General features: G+C 36.9%; 1 protein-coding gene across 1 annotated transcript in view; it reads right to left on the minus strand.

Moving 5' to 3' along the window:
• PTPRN2 (protein tyrosine phosphatase, receptor type N2) overlaps positions 1-26,071 on the minus strand; it is a 1,506,109-nt gene that overhangs the window by 942,264 nt on the left and 537,774 nt on the right. Inside the window, exon 4 of the mRNA XM_027841109.1 lies at positions 3,410-3,527. Coding sequence (XP_027696910.1) covers positions 3,410-3,527 — 118 coding nt within the window. The remainder of the gene's footprint in view (positions 1-3,409; positions 3,528-26,071) is intronic.

A 26,071-nucleotide genomic window follows, 5' to 3' on the forward strand; every position in this document is an offset into this window, starting at 1 on the left:
TTCTGTGGTTCTGCTTGCAAAGGTTGCCTGCCATCACCCGTACTTTATACAGTGATTCCTCCAAGATATTGAACTCTGAAGTTCCTCTCTTTGCCCACCATCTTCTGTTCTCCTCCCCCTTGCATATCTGCTTTTTGCCTTCAGCCTTTCAGTCCTCTGGTTCTTCCCACTACAGCAAGTTTATTCATTTATTTCTGATCTTACTTTCTTCACTTCCCAGTTTTGACCCTGTGGTCAGTCATTTCCATTAGCTCATCTTCTCTACCTATGAATCTTTTGCTCACCCAGTCTCCCAGCCTTGGCAGTACTGCTGATACTCAACTCTAGGATATTCCTGATATCTATTTCCCATACTTCTCCTTCAGAGCTGCTGGAAGACATTATGAAACAGTGCTTATTGGGTTCACCTCAAATTTAAGCTATCTAATCTCAACTAATCTGCTACATCTCAATTACACAGCAATCCTTTCTTCTTTTATTATTTATTTATCTCTTACATTCCTTATAACTGTTCTCAATATTTTCTCCTTTCTTTAAACTCCTAACTGTATCATATCCTTCATCATTCAAAACATATAACCTCACATTTTTATTTGCTGAGACAAATTAGACACACAGATGTGAGCTCTATTAACTCCCTTCCTCCACTTCAATCCTCTCAGTCTACTCATCTTAGCCATCCTCTCCTTCCATCTCACCACAAAGGAAGGGCCATGCCTCTTCTTCACAGAATCTAACACCTTCAATTGTACCCTTCATCCTATTCTCTCCTGTTTCTTTCAAGGCCGTGTTCCATTAGTTATCACTCCTCTTTCATTACACGTTTTTCTCTTTAACATCTCACACTCTCAAATGTACAAATACATAGTCCCCAATCCTTTACAAAGAGATAAACTTTCCCTTGATCCAGTCATCCATTAAAACTATAATCTTCTTGCCTCCTCACTCCTGTTGAACTTTCAGCAAAAGGAAACTATACTCACTGCCTTCACTTTCTCATAACCTCCTCAACTTCCTGCAACCTAAACCTATTGTTTCTTCCCTACCTTACTGAAAAGTAGGAAGATATCAGGTTGTGAAAGGTTTTAAAAGTCAAGTAGAAAATTTCATATTTGATGTTGAAAATAATAGGGAGCCAATGGTGTTTACTGAGGGGGAGAGGGTGACAAAGTCAAATCTATACTTTAGGAAAACCACTGTGGCAAATGAGCAACAGGTAACAGGAATCATTAATATAATATTACTGTTACAAATCAAAATTAAAAAATTACACTGGTCAAGTTGTTTCTTGAATTAGGAATCCAAATCTAGAACATAAAGTTAAGTAGAAAAACTGAGAACTTAGTCCCAACAATAGAAAGGAGAAATTTACAGAAATAGACAGAAATTATAAACAGAAAAATAGAAAGGGAAAAAAGTAAAAATAAATAAAATAAAAAGAGGAAATAGAAAAAACAGAAAGAAAAAATAGAAAAGGTAGAAAATAAGATTGTTGAGTAAAAGATGAAAATAATGGATCAATTAGCCCAAAGAAGAGAAGGCTATAATGAACAATCTTCAAACATGGAAGAGCATATTTTGTTTGGATAAGACATTTATTCTCCCTACCCAGTACTGTAGAGGGCAGGGGGAGACAGAGCATTAAGCATAAACCAATAAAGAAAGAAGTTGGATATAAAGAAATCTCTACTAGTAAATAAACACTAGCATGGCATTCCAAAAAAAAAAAAAGAAAAGAAAAAGAAAAAAAGCCAATTATGTCATCACCTTTAAAAGGTTTGAGGGAGGTCAATAGCACCAAATATTAAACGAAATCTAAAAGAAAGTAATGTTTCACCATAGGACATAACAAGTACATTGACTAAAATCTCTTTTTACGCATTCCTGGCATTGTTTGTTTGTTTGGTTTTTCAGTTTCTCAGCCCCAAGATGCTCAAATATCCTAAAGGATCTGAGAATAGATCCTTGCTAACCTGCTTCTCCAACTTTAATTCTTCTTTATGTTTGCTTACATGTTATCCTTATATAACCCAGATTACCCCTCAACATTTCTTCCTGAATGTTACACCCAGGCTCAAGCTCTGTTTAAATCAGCATCTATTAAGAATCATAGCCTTAGAAGTGCCTATATGATAACTTTCTTGTGACAGACCAATGCAGAGGACACATTAACTCAAAGTAAAGATACATAATTAAATATAATAATAAAATCAGTGATAAGGAAATATTACTACCACCCCATAAACAAAGTGCATATTATCTTAAATATTCCCATAGTACCAGTGGGAGAAGAAATATCTGTTGATGGAACAATTCATTTTCCTTTGATTGTATACCAATTACAATACCTCTTTGCTTTGAAAGAACCTGCTTACTGCTTCTCTGAAGAGCAAATGATGTTCTCTGTAAGGTTATAAACTATTAATACCAACTCTTGGGCTGCTTTCTCTACTGAGCTGTGCCATCTGTGGGTTCCCCAATGAATTGTTACCAGCCTACTTTACCAATGAGCTTCTACTGACAACTGATGATTTGCTGAGGAATTGCTCTGCTAGGCTGCTTTTAAATAGTGAAGAGTCTATAGGCATTTTATGAACCAGTTCAAAGCTTTAGGGCTATTTTTTGCTCTTTTGTGAGTCAGAGTCATAGTCATACCCAGCCAGCATAGCAAAGAGTCTCTCAGGTCCAATCTGTCTTTTTGACTATGTGGCTTCACCCTCAGTGGCAAATCTTACAGGTATACTCAATATTTGGGTTGAGAAGAACATAACTTTGAAAAACCCATTGTGCTTCTGATCATTACCACCAATGCTATGAAGATTACTTTAGAACTTCACTTAGTTGCCCTGGAGAGTCAGGGTAGAACGAGCAAACTTTGTCCTATATTCCTACAGCTAACCAAAATGACTAACAACTACTCTGTATGAACCTTTACCTTAAAGAAGCAGGCCATGGGTTATATATTCTACAGGACAAAAAGATGTAGGTGATTTGTGATACACATTACTGGAAGGAGTACCCCTACAGATGAGATCACTAATCCATTTAATTATTGAGTAACCTATTTTTAGCACATCAAAAAGCCCTGCTCTATCTTTGATATAGTCACAAATAATAAGGGGTGTTTTTTTAACCTTGCCAATTTTTTTCTCATCTTACTTACTAATATAAACAAAATCCCTTATTGTAACTGTTTCCCCTTACTGCAAGTACCTCCCTTTCTATTCCATAGAGGAGGCATGGAAAATTGCAGAATTTGCCTAGAGACAATGCCAAATACAGGATTAGTTAGAACCTGGGACTTGATCAGAACCAGAATCAAAATGACTTATTATACAAATGGGGGATGGCAATAGTTCTCTTCATCAGCAGTAGGGGAACTGGGGAAATAACATCATAAAGAATTTACCTGATTGATTTGACTCCATCACTTGCTAAAGATTCAGGGTGCCACTGGTGGATTTTGGGGATATTTTCAAGTTCCTGGGCTACAGTGCCCTGAGTATAATCATCCTGCCAAGTGAAGCCTGTGAAATGAAAACACAGAAGATTTTCAGCCACTGCAAAAGTTTCAGTAAAGCTACTGGGTACCTGGATATGGGAGATGTAGTTGGGAAAAACATTTTTTAAACCACATCTGATTACCCTGTTAGTCCCAAGTGAGGACTATCTTCTGCTATAAGTCTTTTTATTAATCAGACTTTCCAGTATTCAAGTCTCAATGCCACAAAAGCATTCCTCTCAAATAAGACAGTGGGTGTTGTGTTGGGTCTAAAGAGACTGGACTCAATGGAATTTTACTACCACTAGACACCCAAGTGCCCTAAGCCAGACACACGATGCGGTTAAACAGAAAAACTATTTCTAGCCATTAGGAAAGATAATGAAGGAGCTTCTGAACTGGAGGATGACAATCATAGGAAAAAGTTACATCTCATGAGCAACTTGTACACTCCTACACACCACTCATCAGATGCACTGCCCAGTCTTTGAATCTCCAGGCCATTCCTCCTCCCCAACTCAATCTTGCTTAAGAGTCAAGCATGTGGAATGGAATAAGGGTATTGTTACTGTGAAAGTAATTATCATGGGGCTTAATGTACTGTATCTGGGAGCCAATTTACATTATATTTATACTCAAATGTTATGACAAAGAGGTTTATAACAAGGGTGAAGTGTAGTTATGAAGGCAAAATCCATGTGATTATACATTAATTACATGCACTGCAGATCACATGATAATTATGTTCAGAATTACCAAATAACTCCCAAGAATAATTATTATGCAATTTGTACATTTTAGATCTTATGGTAACACTTTAGCTCTTAGAACTACCCCCATGCAATTATCCATAATTATCTAATCACTAAATATCATGTAATTATAGAGATATATTTTTATGCCCTGTACGAAAACACATTACCAAAATCTTCAAATCAAGATCACTGAATGTGTGTGTGTGTGTGTGCAGCCTGAGCCCATTAGTGTACAAGCACAAATGTATATGTATGTGTGTGCACAGATGTGTGTGTGTGTGTGTGTGCACACGCACACACATGCGCACATGTACAAGTGTATGTGGTGGCTGTGTTCAGATATGGCAGCAATCTTGCTGAGAAACAGGCTCTCTGTAAGGACTCAGAAAAGAGGCTGGGAGATATAAGCTGCCTGCAGGACCCCACTTAAAGTCTTTTTCAAATGCAAATTTCACCTTTCTAAACATACAGGTAGCAGGATTCAAAGTGTTCATGCCTTTCAAAAATTTAGAGTGCACCCAAGAATTATCCAGGATGGAAGTTGGAGGAAAATGTCACCAATCAGAACAAGTTCCAGCAATAAGATGATCTAAGAAGTTTTGTTTGGTATAATACAACTCCTTGAAAACTTGTCACTGTAGACAGGCAGTCAAGGAACAACCCAAGTGTTGTAAATGACTCAGAGAGAGATGCTACTAAGCAAAGTGGGTCAATTTCACTTGACCTGGACTCTTTAAAAAAAAAAGACCAGAACAAAATAGCCCCCAAAGAAACTGATGTGTCTGTTAATATTCCCGATTCACTCAGAAAGGCAAACACATTTGTGCATGTGAACATCAGCGTCATACTTCACAAAATAATTTTAGATCTTTGGAAGGAACTTTGAAGGTCATCTTGTCCAACTGCTTTATTTTACTGATGAAAAAAAAAACTGAGGTCAGAAGACATTAATGACCCATCCAAGGTAACACAGGTGGTGTGGGACAGAGAGGGAATTCAAACTCAGGTCTTCTGACTTTAAATCAGGTGCACATGTAGCATGGGCTGGGAATGCCTCCATATCTGGACACACAGCCTATGCTCTGAGCATGTCTATGTCTCAAATCCAGAACTTGCTACTGTCCTATATTCGTTTATATTAATGCTTATTCAGAATCAACAATTCATCCAGAGAATGAAGTAGGCTTATTCTTCTTTAGTTGAAACTAATGATATTAAGACATAGAGAGACTGCAAAAAGGAAAATTAATTTTTCTCTGATCTGTGAAATTTCAGTTCTAAAAAGGAGAAACAATTAGACCTGTACTCTATGAATGGGATATCAGGGCTGGCCTCTGGAAAAGGAAATAGTTTACCACCCAACTGACTAATTATTGGTAATAGGCACCCTTAACTTGGCAATTGGTTTCTCCTAGGATAGACCACTAAATTTCACACCAGTTTGAAAGGTAGAGATGGGGAAAGGATATGACCACCTATAACCAACCACACAAATGCTTTCCCAGGGCAGAATTGATGAAGCAGAGTTCTGAGGCAGTGTAATAAGTGGAAAGAGTACTGGGTTTAGCATTAGAGGATTTGGGTTCAAATCCTGGCTCTTCCATTATCTGTGCAACCTTGGGTAAGTTAGTCATCCTCTCTGGGCCTCAGTTTCCTCATCTGTAAAATGAGAGCCAGAAGACACTTAAGAGCCCTTCTGGCTCTATAAAATCATATAAAATCTCCAGAATAGGGCTAAAAAGGGGAATGGCAAGAGTTAAGAGATCTTATGGCCCCTCCAAGAGGGAATCAGACATATCTGTTTTAAAGATATGCTACCAAAATTAAAATGTACTGAGAACTTGCCAATTCCTATTTGTTCATTTCTTTTTAAACAAGAACAAGCCACTTCTGTCTTAAAACCACTTGTATTCCTGTGGTGAAAGATAACCTGAAATGTTAGCTATTGTTGGAATGTAAGTTCCTTGAGAGTATGACTGTTTCATTCTCTGCATTTGTATCCCTAGTGGCCAACACAGTTCCTTGCACATAGAAGGTGCTTAAAAAATCCTTATTAATTGACTGATTCACTAAGTATAGGTATATTGATTATCATGAATCCATTGTGAGTGTGACCAAATCATTGACATTCCCTGGCCATCATATGGAAAGAGTGTAGCCTTGCTAATCCCATATATCTCCGTATAAACTTTGTGTGCTATAGTCGAAAAAGTACTGGCTCAAGACATGAAAATCTGGGTTCAAATCCCATTTCTGTTATGTCTACCTATATAGAATTATCACTTAACTCTTCTGGACATCAGTTTCCTCACCTGTGAATGGAGGGAAATGTAAAAGAACAGTATTTTTACCCTTTTATGGACCATGGATGCCCCTCCTTGGCAGTCTGGGGAAGCCTAGAGACCCCTTACCAAAAAAAAATTTCTAAATAATTGAGGAAAATCCTACATTTCAGTTATAGGAGGGGTTCGTAACATGGGGTTGGTGAATATTTAAAAAAATAGTTCAATGAAGATTTCAATATAATTAATTGTCTTAATATTCCTATGTACTTTATTTTACACATTTAAAAATGTGACTCTGAGATGAGATCTATTGGCTTTACCAGACTCCCCAAAGGGACCATCATACAGAGGGAGACAGACAGACAGAGACACAGAGAGGTAGAGACTAACCTCTTCTGATTAGAGGTTAATAAAGATAAAAATGGATTTTTTTCCCATCCAAGTTCATGAATCCATTGCAAGGTATCCTACTTCCTAAGAGGTCTGTGGACCCAAGATTGATAACCCCTACACTACATGATCCTTAAAATCATGTCCACCTCTAAATCTACAGTTCTATGATATATACCTTAAGTGTCATTGAAAACCATTAAAAATCCTAAATACCAATATAGAAATTTATTAGCTATATTTTTGTTTTAAGGTGTGAAATATGAACATAAATTTAAGTACATCTTGGTGCTCTTCAGGACTATTCCAAAGCTTATCAAACTCAAAAAACAGAGCCATATAAGATGCTGAATGGCAGCATTCAAATAGAAATCTCATTTGGTTCACCTAATGAGGTTCCCTGAAACTTGTTGCCATCCTGCCTCCATGTTCTATGAGAACTCAGCTCATATAAGGTATTTTTCCTTCCCCACAGGGCAGCCCATCTTCCCCACCCAAGATTGCCATACCATAAGATTGGCCCTACTGTTATTAAATTATACTTTTAAATTATCCAGATCCTTGTCGAGAGGATTCGTTCCACACCTCTTATTTTTCCTTCACATATTTCAGCTGCTATCTGAGTATCTTGAGGCTTATTAGACTTCTTTCAGAGGAGAATCAAGAAAAAGCAGAGGAGATAGAGTGCATATTAGTCAACTTTCTTCTTTCCAAATAGAACTTCATGAGGTAAGTGCAGAGGAGAAGACTAGAATTGTTAGTTAAAATGAAGTTACCGAATGGTGTGTGGATGTCACTGATCAACATTTTCCCTCTCCCTCTTTCTCTTCCTCCCTCCTTTTCTCCTTGCCTCAGTAGGTGAGTTAGTTGTATTCTTATTACTAAATTATATTCATCCCTACTCTCTCATTTGGTTCCAAGAGGGTGCCACCTTCCTGGGAATGAAGAAGACACAATCTGACCTATGCCTTTCCTTACTATTCTCTCTACTATAATACATGGCACTGGGAAGTGGAGGATAATGATAGCTTTTGTGTTCCTTAAGCTTTCTTGGAATCTATCAGTAATGTCATCTAGGTTTTAAAAATAAATATCAGGTATAAAAGACAGGAGAGAACAAAAAGAAGAGGAAAACAGAAGAATATTTCTCCATTGACTTTACCTATAAATTGGACTCCCTTTCCTGCACAACAATACTAACCTTTATTATTCTTCAACAAGGGACTTACAATGAAATAGACAACATAGGTCAATAAGCTTGTGGGAAAACCAAATGCATTCCTTACTTTGAAAACAGTCCACTTCTTTCTGGTCAGTATGACCATAATTCTTCACACTATCACCTACCCAGAAAGTGTAATTATGTCTAAAATATATCTTATATATATTCTTATAGGGAGGGAGGGAGGAATAAAGGGAGGAAGGAAGGAAGGAAGGAAGGAAGGAAGGAAGGAAGGAAGGAAGGAAGGAAGGAAGGAAGGAAGGAAGGAAGGAAGGAAGGAAGGAAGGGAGGGAGGGAGGAAAAGTGGGAGGAAGGAATGGAGAGAAAGAAGAGAGAGGTGGAAGAAAAAGAAGAGAAACAGAAGAGAGAGGAAGAAAAAAGAAAGAGAAAGAAAACATGAAAGAAAATGAAAGAGAGAAAAGAAGGGAGGAAGGAAAGGAGGGAGGGAGGAAAGGAGAGGCTCTCTCCTTACACAAAGCTCAACAAAGAGCCCATACATAGGAACTGTCATACCAAGCTGACAGCTGCGATCAAAATGAAAGGTTGCCAACGTCTTGTTTTCCCTTTGTCTCTGTCACCATACCTAGTGGATGTTCTTGGCTCACACCCCAATTATAACAATTTTGCTCTGCTGACTGCCCAGGATCACAGCAGGGCTGTAATGTACACACATTATTTCCATGTCACTTAAAGGGGCTGTATTGTAGAACATTGAGTTACCGATTGACCAACTCTGCTGGAGTTCTGACTAGGTTGTCTATTTTTTTTAGCTACGACCTCCCACAGATGGACAATGCCAACCCCCACATAGCTACAACCACAGCATCTGATAGGAAGGAATGATTCTTGTCAGTGATTAATGGGGAAGGGAGAGGTGGTGAGGAAGAATGGTCAAAGCAGAGTTGCAGGATGAGAGGGCCCAGTTAATAGTTTTTCCAAACCCTCTTTTTTTCTCTCACTCTCTTAAATTGAGATTGAATAGTAGTTCCAGATAACATGAAGATTATTTTCACAAATAAGAAAAACAATTTCTCTCCTTCTCTGCCTGGGCCAAGTAGGCAGGAAGCAAAGGGAACAGACTTCATGAGATTGTATCGGTTAATTTAAAATAAAGTGGATAGGTTATCTGGAACTGAGGGAAGGAAATGACAGAACCAGAGCCAAGCAGAGTAAGACCACAAGCTCCATGAGGCTCTTAGGGCTATGCTGCCCAGTTTTAACCTATCCCATAACATTTTGCAACAGCTCAGCAAGTGACTTCTTCACAAGTTCAAATTAACTCAGAGTATCAGTAACCTCAAAAGAGTCCTTTCGTTCACGGGATCATTGATTTAGAGGTGAAATTGACCTTTCAGGTCATCTAGTCAAACTTCATCATTTTATGAATGAGGAAATTTAGAGGTTAAGTGAACTACTCAAAGTCACTCAGGTAGTGAGTACAAGAAGGTGGGATTTAAAGCCAGGACTTTTGATTCCAAATGTGGAGCTCTCTCCACTGTACCATATTTTTTTTTTAAATCAGATTCCCAGACTTCCCCAATCCTTTTCTAGGTCCTTCCAATGGTAAGTTCTTCTAGTATGGAGGAGAACTGTTGCCAATTTACACCTATCTGGAGAAAGTAGATGGGTTGAGGAGCCCTAAGCCTTTAACGGTTTGATATTTCCTTCTCAGTTTTACTGTTAAGTTTTTTTCATTGTCTTGGGTCAATAGTTTCTCCATCTGAATGGACTATGAGTCCATATTATGTTAAAAAAACTGTTCAAGAGGTGAATAAGGGGTAGAGTACCCTAGTGGACAGACATCTGGCCTTGGTTCAAGTCTCACCTCTGACATATCCTGCCTATGTAGTCCTGGGCACTTAACCACTCAGTGCCCTAGGCCAATCGTGTCAAACTCAAATAAAAGTGGGGCCATTAAACTGTATATAAGGATCCCTACAGCCACATATTGCCTTTGAAAAACCACATATTAACCTTATAAAGTTTTGCTTTATCTTTATTTATTTTGTTAAATACTTTCCACTTGCATTTTAATCTGGCTTGGTTTGCACTCAGAAGTGCTGTGGGCCACATGTGGCTGCTCAGAGTTATTGTTTATAATAGTTGTATTCCTTACAATTATTAGTTGTAGAGAAGGTGGTGACATTGGCTAAGGAAGTTCCTCACTGGTAGCTCCTTAAACCAATTAAATAACAGGCCTAGTCACTTACTATTGATAGAGATAGATGATAGACAGTTACATATGTAGAAACAGACAAAAGATGAATATGGACATAGATACTGGGGGGAGAGAGGGAGGGAGAAAGGAGGAACAGGAGAGAGAGAGACATAGAGAAAGAGATATCTAAATACACACAAAGAGACAGATAATAGATATAGGTACATTTATATACATTAATATATATAGACAGAAAGATATAGAGATACATGTGATGTCTCAAAACAGTACAATTTTAAGCTTTAATAACTTCAAATGGATATATGTTACTAACTTACAAAGATATAATTAGAATATTCATTTCAATTTATTTTATTTTAATTTTGTGAATTGTGAATAATACACTTTTAATTTTAATTTGAAGAAGATTAGGCACTCTGTCATTATGCATGGTTTGTATGAGACTTTTTGGATGATACTTTGTCAGACTAATAGCTCTACAGAGGAGATCTTCTTGCTTGGCCAATTAGGTCACCTGATTTATCTATTAGAATTTTTCTTGGGGGATAATGTCAAAATTGTCAGGTATACACCAAAACCTCATTCTTTGGATGATTTTAAGACTAGGATTACAAATGTAATCGTTTCAGTCTCTGAGTAGCAACTAAAGAAAGTATTTACAAAGTTCAAAGAACAACTAGTGTGGTACAATCACATATTGATTTTTTAAAAAACTCAAATAATTAACCTTTTAAATGTTGAATTTTTATAAGTTTGTAGAATGTCTATTTCTGAAGTTATTAAAGCTTAAAAACTGTATGAAAACTTTGAGGACAAACTACATACATGTATATATACACACATACACAATATGCTTATATATGTGTGCATGTTTGTGCATACACACATGTTTGTATATATGAACATATGTTTACATGGGTGTATACATGTGTAGCCATATATTTTCTATCCATTAGCATGTGTATATATATGCATAGACCCACTCACGTATATGATAAAAGTATACTTTTAATTCTTCTACAGTAAAGGTCTTTTTCCCTTGTAACTTTGGTTCCTTTTGAGGGAGCAACCAGACAAACAAATCCAAATGACAGTTGATGGACTGGCTACCTTGTACCCAGACTTTAATATCAGTCTAGGTCAGCTTTTGCATGAGTTCAGTGCCACCAGGATTAATGACTTTTTTTCAAGAATCGTCATAATGAGTTTTTCCTATACCTATCTATAACAAATAGCAAGATGTATTAGAGGAGGCAAAAAAAAATTAAGATAAAAACAATTCAACTTTCTTGAGGCACCCTTAAAGCTTTGTTCCATGAAATCTGAGCCACAATTTTTACCTGAGGCCTAAATAGCTCCGGAGAACACATGGACAGGGGTGATTTCTGAGTTCCCTTTACTTCTTATGTTATTTCAGTCAGAAAATAATTTCTCTCCATTGCAGAGCCTGGCCCCCCATGCCATGTGTTGCAAATTGTTAATGCCTCCTTTAGCTGTCAGAATGCGCCCGGAATTGTGTGTGATTGGCTTTCTTCCCTATTTTCACAACAGATAGGTCAGGCCAGAGACGTGACTTTCTCCAGCTGTTGTTCCACAATCCCCAGAGTCACAGCACTCAGTCTCATCTCATACTTCCATTTTCAGAGCTCAAGGACACATCGAATGATGTCCGCATCATTTCATGTGTTTCTCCTTGCAACCACAGCAGTTAACGCAAAAATAAGATTGCTGTTACCAAATGCTCAGTGTGTTTCCCACTTCTGAATATGGTTAAAGGGAATATTGTCAGACGTTTCTTTGCACAAGGATAGCAAACTACAAGTTTTTGCATAGCTCTTCTGTAATAAGGCCCTTATAGATTATGGTAGATAATCAAAAAGGACACAATTTCCTACTGAATTAAGCATACTTATGAGATGTAAATAGATAGATAGATACAAAGAAAGATAGACATGATATAAATATATATGTGTGTGTATATAAATATATGTGTATATACATAAATGTGTACATACATGTGTAAATATATGTTTATATATGTGTGTATACTGATCTATCAATTAATCTATATTGATCTATCTGTCTATCTATCTCTCTATCCCAAGTCCTATGTGGCCCATATCTAAACTGAGAGTGGTAGAACTTATGGTATAAGCTATTTGATATTTTAAACATTTAGGAAAGAAATATTAAGTGTTCTTTATGTCAAAAGTCTAACAAAAAGAAAATACAGAACATTAACATTTAAAATTCCAGTTAGGAGTTAAATGTAATGAGGCAGCCAATGTTAAATTAAAATGGGGGAGAATAATGCACATTTTCTTTGCCAAAATGTAGATTCTTTTGGGGAGCCTTGGCTAATGGGCAAGAAACTGGTTGAGGATTTCATTACAACAAAATATCACTGAACCCCATCCCTTAGTCATGATACTTATAGACAAATAAAACCTTAACAGTTTTACATGAGGAAAAAAGTAAGGAAGGAGTTAGGGAGAGAGAGACAAGGGGGGAGGGATAGAGGGATAGAGAGAGAAAGTGTGAAAGAGAAAGGGAAAAGGGAGAAAAAGAAAAGCAAAAAGGGAAGGGGAAAAGGAAAGGAAGGAGAAGGGAAAAATTAAAGGGAAAGGAGAAAAAGACTGACAAATATTAAGCAGCCAATTTGTCTGAAAATTTTAAAATGACATTAGGAAAAATATATGTATTGAAACCATAGTTTAGATACTGCCATATTAGCAGTAGGATAAAGAGCTAAAGAAAAGGCTGCTTCTCGTCCCTGCTTCACATTTAGCTAGGTTATGATGTTGCACTGTGCATCAATTTAGTGGGGAAAGATATTTTCTAATAGTAAAAAAGAGGGAAAAATTAAGCAAATAAAACAAAATTCTCATTTTAAGGCAGTCAAAGTGTTCAGTTAACACAAAAAGGAAATGTATATTCTAATTGGATTTCCCAGCAGAAGTCCTTTGGTACACTCTCCATTTATTATCTTTCATCCCTTGCTTCACACGAAGGTAACCTAAATTGTCACTAATTCTGACATAGTGCTGCCTTAAGTGTGAAATTCCCTTATAATGAGGTCCTTAGGCTACCACAATAGCTAAACTCACCATGTCTAGTTCTATAATGAATATGACATTTCATGAACATACATGCTTTCTATTTGCAATTTTCATTAATTATGAAATTTTATTAATTCTTCTTATTCTCAGGTCCATTCCTTAGTGTAAAAATCTTCAGTTTTGCAGAGGTTCAACTACTTAATTTGTTTGTGGGAGATTTTTATTTAAGTTAGTAAACTTCCAACCCAATGCGATAGAAATTTTTAGAGCAAAACAATACCATCATCAACTATAGCTACAAGCAAGTATTTACCCCTCCCATATCCTTTTACTTAAGATGTCTATGGTAGGCCAAGATTAAAATAAAGTAACATGCCATGGTTGTTCAGAACCTGCTTGAAACTTATGATTTAATTTAATAGTAATATTTCATTATTCTTTTTTAGATAAATAGTATTTCATGATTTTAATGGAAAAGAATGTTGTTATAATTCTTTCCCAAAAGCTTGTCTTGATATCCTAGGGTCATAAGCTAACAAATTTATGGCCTTCTGTAGCACAATATTGGTTTAAAAAATGAAAGTGAGGCTTGAGTCTTCATTTCCATAGAATGCTCCTGTATACTTCAAAGTAAAACTAAAAACAGACACAAACTGTGTGAAGCATTCCTTTAGGAATTAAAATAAAATATTCTGGTATTGACTTTTGTTTGTTTCCTTTCCTGGATAATGAGGTACACCCATTCTTCCATTTTCTTTATTTTACTTTTTTTTTTTTTCAAAAAGCCCTAACCTTAGAAAAAACATTTTTAAAATGTGGCAGATTTGAGAATCCCATCAAATTAGAAATAAAGCATCGCAAACTTCAAGGCCAGGAATCAAGACATGTAAAAGGATGAGCAAAACGTCAGAGGTGACCCCTTTGGGCTTTCATTTTTTCTCATTTGTTTTTGTTTTCTTCCACTCAACACGTTAATACTGAGCTAGGCTGAGAACTTTTCGTGGGCACTTAGAAGAAATGAGCCTTAATTTCTCAGAATTAATCTCAGAACTAAATGAAGTCTCAGCTTCCACAGTGGTTTATCTAAGAGGATCCATGACAGCAGAGGAATGTCAAAAGTCAAAGGACAGAGCTCCTCAGTCTTTCAAAGTTGTTTGTCTTTATACTGTTGTTACTATATAAATCATTCTTTTTTGGTTTACTTCCCTCTGCCTCCGATCATAGGTCTTTCCCAGTTACTCTGAAACAATCCCCTGCATCATTTCTTACGGCACAAGAATATCCCATTATATTCATGCTCCATAATATGTTCAGCTATCCCCCAAACCCCTTTAGTTTCTAGTTCTTAGACACTACAAAACTGGACCATCTTATAAGTATTTTTGTACATAAGGGTTCTTTTCCCTTTTTGAAGTCTTTGGGGTTAACTGAAAAACAAAATAAAATTTAATTTAAAAAACAGAGAACAGAATTTTTGATAGAATATACAGACTTTTTCCTGACAATACAAGGATACAACTGAACATGATGCTGGGAGATTTTCACAGGCCCAATAAAGACTTAGTGAAATTCAGCAGAAGAAAATTTTCCTCAGGCGTGACTTCAGGAAGCCTGCCTAGCAGACACCTATTTAGAATAGGGATCATTTAATGGAAGGGGGTCTCTTCCAAACATATCACCCCATAAACAATACTTGACTAGGAATGCATGGTCTGCTGAATTTTATTGATTAGGCAATTAGAAGGCATCTACTTAACATGTACCTGGAACAGCCACATTATTCTCTCAGTGTTCTCTACTGAGAACTACACCAAGCTTTAATCAAAGCCTAGCTTCCATTCATTGAAATTTATCTCTTAAAATTCAGTGAAACATCCTTATTATCACACTAGGGTCTGAGAGGTAGTACTAATACCCATTTTAAAAATTGATTGGCTTGCATCAGTCACGTTTTAAGTATGTATTTTGTTTTGGGAAGACATGATGAAATTTGAGATGTAAGTCCAATTCCTGGTATAACAAGCTGAATTATAACAGTTCAATTCAGCAAGCATTTATCATGTCCTTACTTTGCACCAGGCACTGTGCTGGACACTAACGATGAAATACAAAAATAAAGCATTTCCTGTCCTCAAGGAGCTTACATTCTACCAATGAGTGAGATATAATATGGTCAAATACAAGATAATTTGACCATTTAAAATTGAAAAACACATTGATGCTTACATGTATTAAGCTCTAAAATGAATAAAGCTAGGGCTTTTTTTCTTCATGGAGTTAGGTGTGGGAATTGGGTTTAATGATAGGGTAATCAACCAGAAACATTTCTCTCAAGACAATGTCTTTATATGTCCTTTTTGGTGAAATTTTCCTCCAAATTCTGTGAATATTTTGGTTTTTTTTAAATATTATTATTATTATCCCATCTCTAAAATACAAAATATCTTATGTCCCATTTTATAGTATTACAGGTTTCTTCAATTACTGATACATGGAGACAGATAGAAAGGTGTTTTTTTTTCCAGAGAGCAATTCTTTTATATCTCTAATTTCCATGATTTTCCAGTTGATGTTGAGCTACAAGTCAGTGCACAGTTCACAGAAATATGATTTGCCAAAAAGTCATCTGTACTTGTGATAATAAATACTGCATGATGTTGCTCTCCAGTAATGACACTGGATTTTGTGATATCAAGGTTCATTAAAAATTAATGTTCTTGGCTGGGTTACATTTACTGATTAATTTATTTATTTATTAGACTTATTTAAAATATCCATTTCCCCAAGGCCTCTGGGCACATGTAACAAAATATAAATACTACTGATAAATTCAATTAAAAATCCCTTACCAAAGAGGAGGAAAGAGGGGATAAACAGACATTGTTGGGATGAGAATGACAAAGCCAAAAGTAGTGTTGTATCAGGCCCTGGTGACTTTGGGTAAGTCACATCCTTGCTCAAGGCCTCACTTTTCTGTACTTACACTTATCTGTAAAATGATTGGACTAGGTGATTGGTAAGGTTCCTTTCAACCTCACACACTTTGTGATTCAGTGACACAGAATGATATGTTTGTTCTTCCTTACACAGGACACTCCACTTCCTGTTTCTTTGAACTGGTTGTCCCCCAGGCCTAGCACTCTCTCCTCCACCCCTTCTGATCTCTGCCTTTTCACTTCCCTGACTTCCTTCAAGAGTCAACTCAAATGACACCTTCTGCAGGGCACCTGCGGTACCCCCACATGTTATTGCCTTTCTTTATGAGATGACCTCCCATCTACTCTACATATCTTGCATGTACATATTGATTTACATGTTGTCTCCCTCGTTATAATGTAATCTCCATGAGGGCAAGATATGTTTTTTTTTTCTTAGTATCCACAGCACTTAACACAGTGCCTCACACATAGTAAGTGCTTAATAAATTCTTGTTAACGGACTGTTAAGAAACTATGACAAAGGTCTTATTTTGAAAAATGAGAGCTAGAAAGAGACATAAAAAAGCTGTTTATGATTATTTGGGGGAGGGGTTGGGGATGTTGTTGAAATAATTATCTGTAAACACTTTTGAAGTTTGGCAAGGCATCTAGACTCATCTTCCTGAATTCAAATCTGGCCTCAGACACTTACTAGCTCTGTGATCCTGGGCAAGTTACTTAACTCTGTTTGCTTTAGTTTCCTCATTGGTAAAATAAGCTGGGGAAGGAAATGGCACACCACTCTAGCACCTTTGCCAAGAAAACCCTAAATGGAGTCATGAAGAGTCAGACGTGATTGAAAATGATGAAGCAACAAAAACAAATACTTTTGGAGGCAGCTAGATGGGCTCAGTGGATAAAGCACTAGGCCTGGAGTCAGGAAGACCTGAGCTCAAATCCAGCCTTAGAAACTTACTAATTGTGACCCTGGGGAAGTCATTTAACCTCTGCTGCCTTAATCCACTAGGAAAGGAAATAACAAACCACTTCTGAGTTATACAGGGATAAATGATGATACCAAGATATATACAGACAGTGATCAGAGGGAAAGTCAAGGGTAGAATGCATAGTACAAGACCAAAAGGTTACAATCATTGATGATTGGCATGTGTTTTTAAATGTAGCAAAAGATAAATACAGCGGGTGGAGCCATGACCAAGAGATGGACATAGGAAAGGGAAGCACTCTGAAAGGAAATTGGCAGAGGACATATCATTGAGTGGTTATCTTCCAGGCTTAACAGGGCATATGATGTAACAGACATCTCCCCTTTTTTTAAATAAATTTATTTATTTTTAATTTTCAACATTTACTTTCACAAGATTTTGAGTTCCAAATTTTTACCCCATCTTGCCCCTCCCCCCCAAGATGGCATACATTCTGAATACTCCTTCCCCTAGTCTGCCTTCCCTTCTATCTCTCCCCCTCTTCTCTTATCCCCTTCTCCTTCTACTTTACTGTAGGGCAGGATAGATTTCTGTACCCCATTTCTTTTATTTCTTATTTCCCAGTTGCTTGTGAAAACATTTTTTTTAGACATGTATTTTTAAAACTTTGGGTTCCAAATTTTCTCCCTTCCTCCCTCCCCACCCACCCTCATTGAAAAGGCAAGCAACTCAGTATAGTTATACATGTGCAGTTATGCAAAACACTTCCATAGTAGACATGCTGTGAAAAACTAACTCTATTTCCCTTAACCCTATCCTACCCCTACATTTATTCTATTCTTTCTTTTGAACCTGTCCCTCCTCAGAAGTATTTGTTTCTGATTACTTCCTTTCCCAATCTTCCCTTTTCCCTTTCCCTCTACTTTCTTGTCCCCTTCCCCCCCCATTTTCCTGTAGGCTAAGACAGATTTCCATATCCTATTGAGTGTGTATATTATTACCTCCTTAAGTCAAATCCTATGAGAATAAGATTCACTCATTCCCTCTCACCTTCCCCCATTTCCCCTACACTGTAAGAGCCTTTTTTTTTCTGGTTTTTTTTTTTGGTGAGATAATTTACCCCATTCTACCTCTCCCTTTCTCCTTCTCCTAGTATAATCTGCTCTCACCCCTTAATTTTATTCTCCAGATATGATTCATCTTCAACTTACCCTGTGCCCTCTATCTATCCATGTATTTATATGTATATTATATATATATATATATATATATATATATATATATATACACATACATATAATTTTTCCCTTCCACTACCCTAATACTGACAAAGGTCTCATGAGTTACAAATATCATCTTTCCATGCAGGAATGTAAACAGTTCAACCTTAATAAGTCTCTTATGATTTCTCTTTCCTGTTTACCTCTTCATGTTCCATTTCAGTCTTGTATTTGAAAGTCAAATTTTCTATTCAGCTCTGGTCTTTTCATCAAGAATGCTTGATGGGGCAGCTAGGTGGCACAGTGGATAGAGCACCAGCCCTGGATTCAGGAGGACCTGAGTTCAAATCCGGCCTCAGACACATAATACTTACTAACTGTGTGACCCTGGGCAAGTCACTTAACCCCATTGCCCAGTGAAAAAAAAAAGAATGCTTGAAAGTCCTCTATTTCACTGAATGACCATTTTTTCCCCTGAAGGATTACATCAGTCTTGCTGGGTAGGTGATTCTTGGTTGTAATCCTATCTCCTTTGACCTCCGGAATATTATATTCCATGCCCTGTCATCCCTTAATGTAGAAGCAGCTAAATCTTGTGTTATCCTGATTGTGTTTCCACAATACTTGAATTGTTTCTTTCTGGCTGCTTGTAATATTTTCTCCTTGACCTGGGAACTCTGGAATTTGGCTACAATATTCCTAGGAGTTTTCCTTTGGCGATCTCTTTCAAGAGGCGATCGGTGGATTCTTTTAATTTCTATTTTGCACTCTGGTTCTAAAATATCAGGGCAGTTTTCCTGGATAATTTCTTGAAAGATGATGTCTAGGGTCATTTTTTGATCATGGCTTTCAGATAGTCTAATAATTTTTAAGTTCTCTCTCCTGGATCTGTTTTCCAGGTCAGTTGTTTTTCCAAAGAGATATTTCACATTGTTTTCTAATTTTTCATTCTTTTCAATTTGTTTTACAGTGTCTTGATTTCTCATAAAGTCACTAGCTTCCAATTGCTCTATTCTAATTTTTAAGGAAATATTTTCTTCAGTAAGCTTTTGCACTTCCTTTTCCATTTGGCCAATTTTGCTTTTTAGGGCATTCTTCTCCTCATTGACTTTTTGGACCTCTTTTGCCATTTGGGTTAGACTATTTTAATAGCCTCTCCTTTAATGGAGGCAGGGAAGACAGGATTGACAGGTCAGCAAATTTATAGCCAGTCAACTTTGCATTGGTTATGTAACTCAGAAATAATTCAGTTATTGTATACAGCAGTCTTTTTTTTCAACAAATTTATTACTTTTCCCTTGTAGATAAACCCTTCTCAGTCATATATTGGCTCTAACACATGGCAAGAAGAAATGGGATGAAGAAAGCAAACTGAGCATTAACAAGTCATTGACATTCCCTGGGTATCAAACAGAAAGAGTGTAGCTTTGCTAACCCTATATATCTCTATATAAACTTTGTATGCTATAGTCGAAAAAGTACTGGCTCAAGAGATGAAAGTCTGGGTTCAAATCCCATTTCTGCTATGTTTACCTGTATAGAATTGTCACTTTACTCTTCTGGACATCCGTTTCCTCACCTGTGAATGGAGGGAAATGGAGGGAGCATTTTTACCCTTTTATGGACCAAGGAGGGCAGTCTGAAGAAGCCTGGAGATCCCTTCTCAGAACAATATTTCCAAATAATTGAGGAAAATCCTATATTTCATTTACAGGCAGGGTTCTTAACATAGGGTTGGTGAATATTTAAAAAAATAGTTTGAGTGTGTTTCTTGCATACAACATTTGGTGGTGTCTAGTTTCTAATCCATTGTGCTATCTGTTTCCATTTTATCAATGAGTTCATCTCATTTACATTTGCAGTTATAATTACTAACTGTGTATTTTCCTCTATCCTATTTTCTTCTGTTTAGCTCTTTCTCCCTCTTTTTACCCAGTTCCTCCTCAAAAGTCTGTTTTGCAGACTTATATCTATAGTCACATGAAAAAAATGCTCTAAATCACTATTGATTAGAGAAATGCAAATTAAAACTACCTCACATATTAGATTGACTAATATGACAAAAAAAAGGAAAATGTTGAATGTTAGAGGGGATGTGGGAAATTTGGGATATTAATGCACTGTTGGTGGAGGTGTGAACTCATACAACCATTCTGGAGAGCAATTTGGAACTATGTCCAAAGGGCTATAAAACTGTACATACCCTTAGATCCAGCAATACTACTGCTAGGTCTATAACCCAAGGACATCCAAAAAAGTAGAAAAGTATCTATTTGTACAAAAGTATTTATAGCACCTTTTTTTGTGGTGGCTAAGAATTGGAAATCAAAGGGATGCCCATCAATTGGGGAAAGGCTAAACAAGCTGTGGTATGTGATCATGATAGAATGTTATTGTGTTATAAGAAATGACAAGCAGGATGATTTCAGAAAAAACTTGGAAAACCTTACACAAACTGATGCATAGTGAAGTAAACAGAACCAGAAGAATGTTGTACACAGTAACTGCAATAGTGTTGGATGAAGAACCATGAATGGCTTAGCTATTTTCAGCAATATAATGATCTAAGACAATCCCACAGGACAAATGATACCTATCCACCTCCAGAGAAAGAACTGATACTGTTTGAATAGAGACTGAAGTATGCTATTTTTCACTTTCTTTCCTTTTTCCCTTTTGTTTGAGTCTTCCTGTACAAAATGACTAATATGGAAAGATTTTAAATAATTTTTATCACATTCCCCCTTTCTCTTATGCCCTTCCCTTTCTACTTTCCTGTTGGGTAAGATAGATTTTTATGTCCAACTGAGAGAGAGAGAGAGAGAGAGAGAGAGAGAGAGAGAGAGAGTGTTTGGTATATGATATATCTATCTATCTATCTATATATTATATATATAGTCTCCCCTCTTTAAACCAATTCTGATAAGAGTGAAGTTAAATTCAATGGTCCTGCCACCATTTTCCTTTCCACTATAAAATTCTTCCTTAAACATTTCTTTTATGTGAGATAATTTTCCTCATTTTTCTCTCTCTTATCCCTTTTCACAGTATATTCCTCTTTCTTTTTCCCTTCATTTTTTGAAATTATCTCAATATAGCTCAAACCCATGCCCTTTCTCTAGATTCTATCTAACTACCCTAACAATGATAAAGTTCTTAGGGGTTATATGCATCATCCTCCCATATAGGAATATAAACAATTTAACCTTAGTAGGTCCCTTATGATTTCTATTTCATGTTTACCTTTTAATTATTTTCTTGAAACTTGCATTTGAATGTCAGATTTTCTATTTATCTCTGGTATTTTCATCAGGAATACTTGAAAGTCCCTTATTTCATTAAAAATCCATTTTCCCCCTGAAGGATGATACTCAGTTTTGCAGGGTAAGTTATTCCTGATTGTATTCCTAGCACCTTTGCTTTCTGGAATATCATATGTCATGACCTCTGTTCCTTTCACATGGAAGCTGCTACATCTTGTATGATCCACAACATTTGTGGCTCCACGACATTTGAATGGTTTCTTTCTGACTGCTTATAATAGTTTCTCCTTGACCTAGAAGGTCTAGAATTTGGCTATCATATTCCTAGGATTTTGGGGATCTCTTTCAGGAAGATCAGTAGATTTAGTTTCTATTTTACCCTACTTTAATAGAAAGTTCCTTAGCCTTACCTCCTAGATGGGGTGCCATGAGTGAATTGCTTTCACAACTCCAATTAAATCACTAGCACCTAGTGCCCAGGGCATGCAAATTATTATGAAGTTTCCATAAAACAAAAGGACGCACTTAGCAGCTCAGGAGTATGAAGGACTGAGCTTTGCCCTGCTCTGCCACTCTTCAAAAGATCTTTGGCCTACTTTTAGTACCGCAAGGAAGCTTCCACCCATTGTTCCTAGTTTTGGTTTTTTTGGAGCCAAGAATAAAGGGTCTACTAGGGTTTTGTCTGCATGAAAGCCATTATGTATTTGAAGAGAGCTATTCTGTCTTCTTCTAAACATTTTTCTCCTCCTTCTAGGCTTCCTTCAATCCTTCCTTCCTCTCACTGCTGCTTACATGGCCTAGTCTTCAGGCCCCTCAAAATCCTGGCCATCTACTTTTGGATATGCTATAATCTGTTATTATTGTCTCTAAAATGTGAAATAAGCAAACTGTAGACAACTGTAAAACTGTTTTATACAATGCATACAAGGCAAGACAAACTACATGCCAAAAGTGTTCATATATTTTACCTTATTTTTGGAATAATAATAATAATTATTATTATTATTCCAGCTCACATTCATGTACTACTTTAAGGTTTGCAAAGTACTTTATACATATGACCTCACTTAATCCTCACAACAAACTTCAGAGGTTGCGGTTATTATTATCCTCATTTTATATATGAGGAAACTGAGGATCAAAGATATTTGCTCAGGGTCACATAGCTGAACCCTACCAAATGTGACTGCAGCCAAAAGAGTTAAATTTTAAGAGTAAGCTTATGCTTTTAAAGGAGAATGAGTTTTTTAATATTTTGTTTTTATAACATGATGTGAATAAAATTGTGAAGTTCATTTGGCTTGGGATTTCAGAAATCACAAGGCTGGAAATACCTTGACATGTCACATATTTCCAGTTGACCTGCAACTTTCATAAGACAACTATCTTGGAAATGAGATCATGGGGTGCAGTGGATAGATGGCTAAACTTGGACTCAGAAAGACCTCAGTTAAAATCCTGATTCTGACCCATACTACTTGTGAGGCCATGGGCAAGTCTGTAAATTTCTCCATCTTCTAGGCTACGGGAAGAATGCAGTTATAGAACAGATATCTATCTGCACTGGTAGAGGGAGTTCCTGCACAGTGTGCTGTTGAAACTAGGGATTCAGACCAAAAACAAAGACAGAGCAATACTAAAACTAACCTGGAAACAATATTATGAAAGGAGAAAACTTAAGAACTGGCATTCTGGAAATGTTGTAGCACAACGTAGCATATTTGTAGCACAATAATATTTCTTTTTAATGAAAAGTGGAAAACATTTTTGTCACCAAAGACATCACCCTAAAGTCAGATGCAGAGGGATTCAATGAAGAGTGAAGCAAGAGTAGATTGAGGCTTCAGGAAAGAAAACATTTAATCTATAAGATATAACTGCCAGTCTAACCCTGCATCTTCATTCAAACATACACACACACACACACACACACACACACATTTGTACAAAAATACACATACACACAAATCTTCCTTCCTCCATTGCATCACATATATTGCATGCAAGTAATTGGGGTGGAAGGGGAGCACTTTCAAATAGGTTCACAAACAAAGCAAACAGGGACTACTTAGAAAAACATTAATCTAAGTTTGCAGCTAAGGTTATCAGAAGTGTATCAGCAAAACCCAAAACTTCACTGATCCAGTAAGAAGTCTGAAATCCAAGAAAGATTTTTATAAACATAGAGAAGTTGCAAAAGGTAGGAAAGAGAAAATATTTACTAATGGTAAATCAAAGTACCTTATATATTAAGGCACTTTATATGTGCCAAAATGCAGCACATAGGACACAAAACAGTAAATAATGCCTCACTTAAAGTAAAGAGCAAGATGTGAGGAAGAGTCACATCACAGGATGAGTATTTATTATAATATATTTGTATTTTTATTATATCTTATTGTATCATATCATTTGATATTATGTTATATTCTTCTAAAACAAGATAATATCTTCTTTAGCAAATGTAACTTCAGTTCAGGAACTTGTCACAATGGAGAATTAGGGCTGCCATATTTGGGGAACAAATTCTTACTACAGAAGAGGGGAATCAAGTAAGGCAGACAGAGTATCCTCACTTTAATCCTTATGAGTTGGGGAAGAATGAGCCAAAAATTCGAAGATGGATGGAAACATTGGTGGGATGGATCAAAAGGTGACAAAATTCAGAAGACTGTTTTATGGTCACTTCAGACAGAAAATCCTCATACATAAGAGGGGTAACAAGGCACGAAATTGTCCTTGCCAATATCAGTGTTATTCTTCAGTCCAGTGAAAAAAGGAGCGTCCACAAGTAAGTTACATGTGAAGCAGACATATTAATTCTTCATGTTCCTTCCAAACAATTTCCTGAATGGCAGCATCCACTAGCAGATTTTTAAGACAACAAAACAACCACTGGCAGCAGAATAGCAGTCTACGTAGACAGTTGAGATCTCTGTGATAAGAAATTTTAGGAATGTTTATTTTATGTAATACTAATTAACACTCTCTTCCTCCAACACCCATCAACACCACTTGACATAAAAGAAAAAGGCTAGAGCATTGGATTTTGGAGTCAAGGAAAAGAGTTTCACTCCAGTGCAAATGATTTAACCAATTGGAGCATCTTAGTTTTTCTGGATTCCTTTAAGACTCAGATCAACTTCCACGCTCTGCAAGAGGTTTTTACAGGTTCCTCACCCTCACCACCACCACCCACCCACCCACCCACCCACATCTCTCTCTCTCTGTCTCTCTGTCTCTGTCTCTCTCTCTCTCTCTCTCTCTCACACACACACACACACACACACACACACACACCACCAACTGCTAATGCCTTCTTTTTTAGATTGTTTACATCTACTGTGCAAATATCACATATGTATCTCACTATTTATATGTTATCTCCCTTATTAGAACATCAGTTCCTTAAGTGCAGAAATTTTTCCCCTAGCCTTTCTTAAAATCCCTAAGTGCTTAGCATAGTGCCTGGTACTTATCTAAGTGCTTAATAAATGCTTTTTGACTAACTGACTTCAAATTCTTCTTCAGTAAAAATAAAGGGTTGGATTAAATGACCTTTAAGAGCCTAACTCTTTCAGCTCTAAATTCTACGATCCTCTCGTCTTAAGTGTTACCGTCCCCTTGCCACAAACCCCACCATTAATGATGCATATTAAAGGCTGGATATAAATTTGGTGAAAATCAGAAAACAGTCAAGGCAGAAAATCCAATCTGCAAGTGTTTTAAAACTCTTAAGCAGAGCCTGGCACACAGCTTTCAAGGTTGCCTTCAGCTAGCAGAGCCCATAACAATTAACATTTACCTAGCATATTTAGCCCAGGGGTCCTGCACATTAAGCCTTTCATCATTTGAACTCTACAAGCAAGATCACTATAAACCATCTCTAAAGAATGAGCACTTCTGAGGCAAAAGGGGAAGATGAGGGAATGTCACGAGGAGCTAGAGAGCCTGACCATTCAGGACAGATCTCAGCAGAGACCTTGCTCAAAGGCCCACTGCTTCTGGCCCCTTAATCAGTTTTAGCACACTGCCCTTCTCACTGGAGAAGGGTGGGTCGAAAGTAAAGGTCCCCCTGCCACTTGCCAATGCTAAGCAGCATGGCTCTCTGGTTACTATAGCAACCACAGGTCTAGCTCACTGTGCAACCCCCAGAATTCTCTGCCACTTAAGAGGGGGTAGAAATTTGATAAACACAGAGCACCCTGTGGCCTGACAGGTTTACCTCAGTCTCCTCTCACCTCTGCTGCAACAAGATCAGAGCAATAACAACAGAACTCAACCACACCACATGGGTAAACCTCCTAGTGCCAATTACTCAAAGAAAAACA

This window comes from Vombatus ursinus, unplaced genomic scaffold (assembly GCF_900497805.2).
Source record: "Vombatus ursinus unplaced genomic scaffold, bare-nosed wombat genome assembly UNPS02014852.1, whole genome shotgun sequence".
Taxonomy (NCBI): Eukaryota; Metazoa; Chordata; class Mammalia; order Diprotodontia; family Vombatidae; genus Vombatus; species Vombatus ursinus.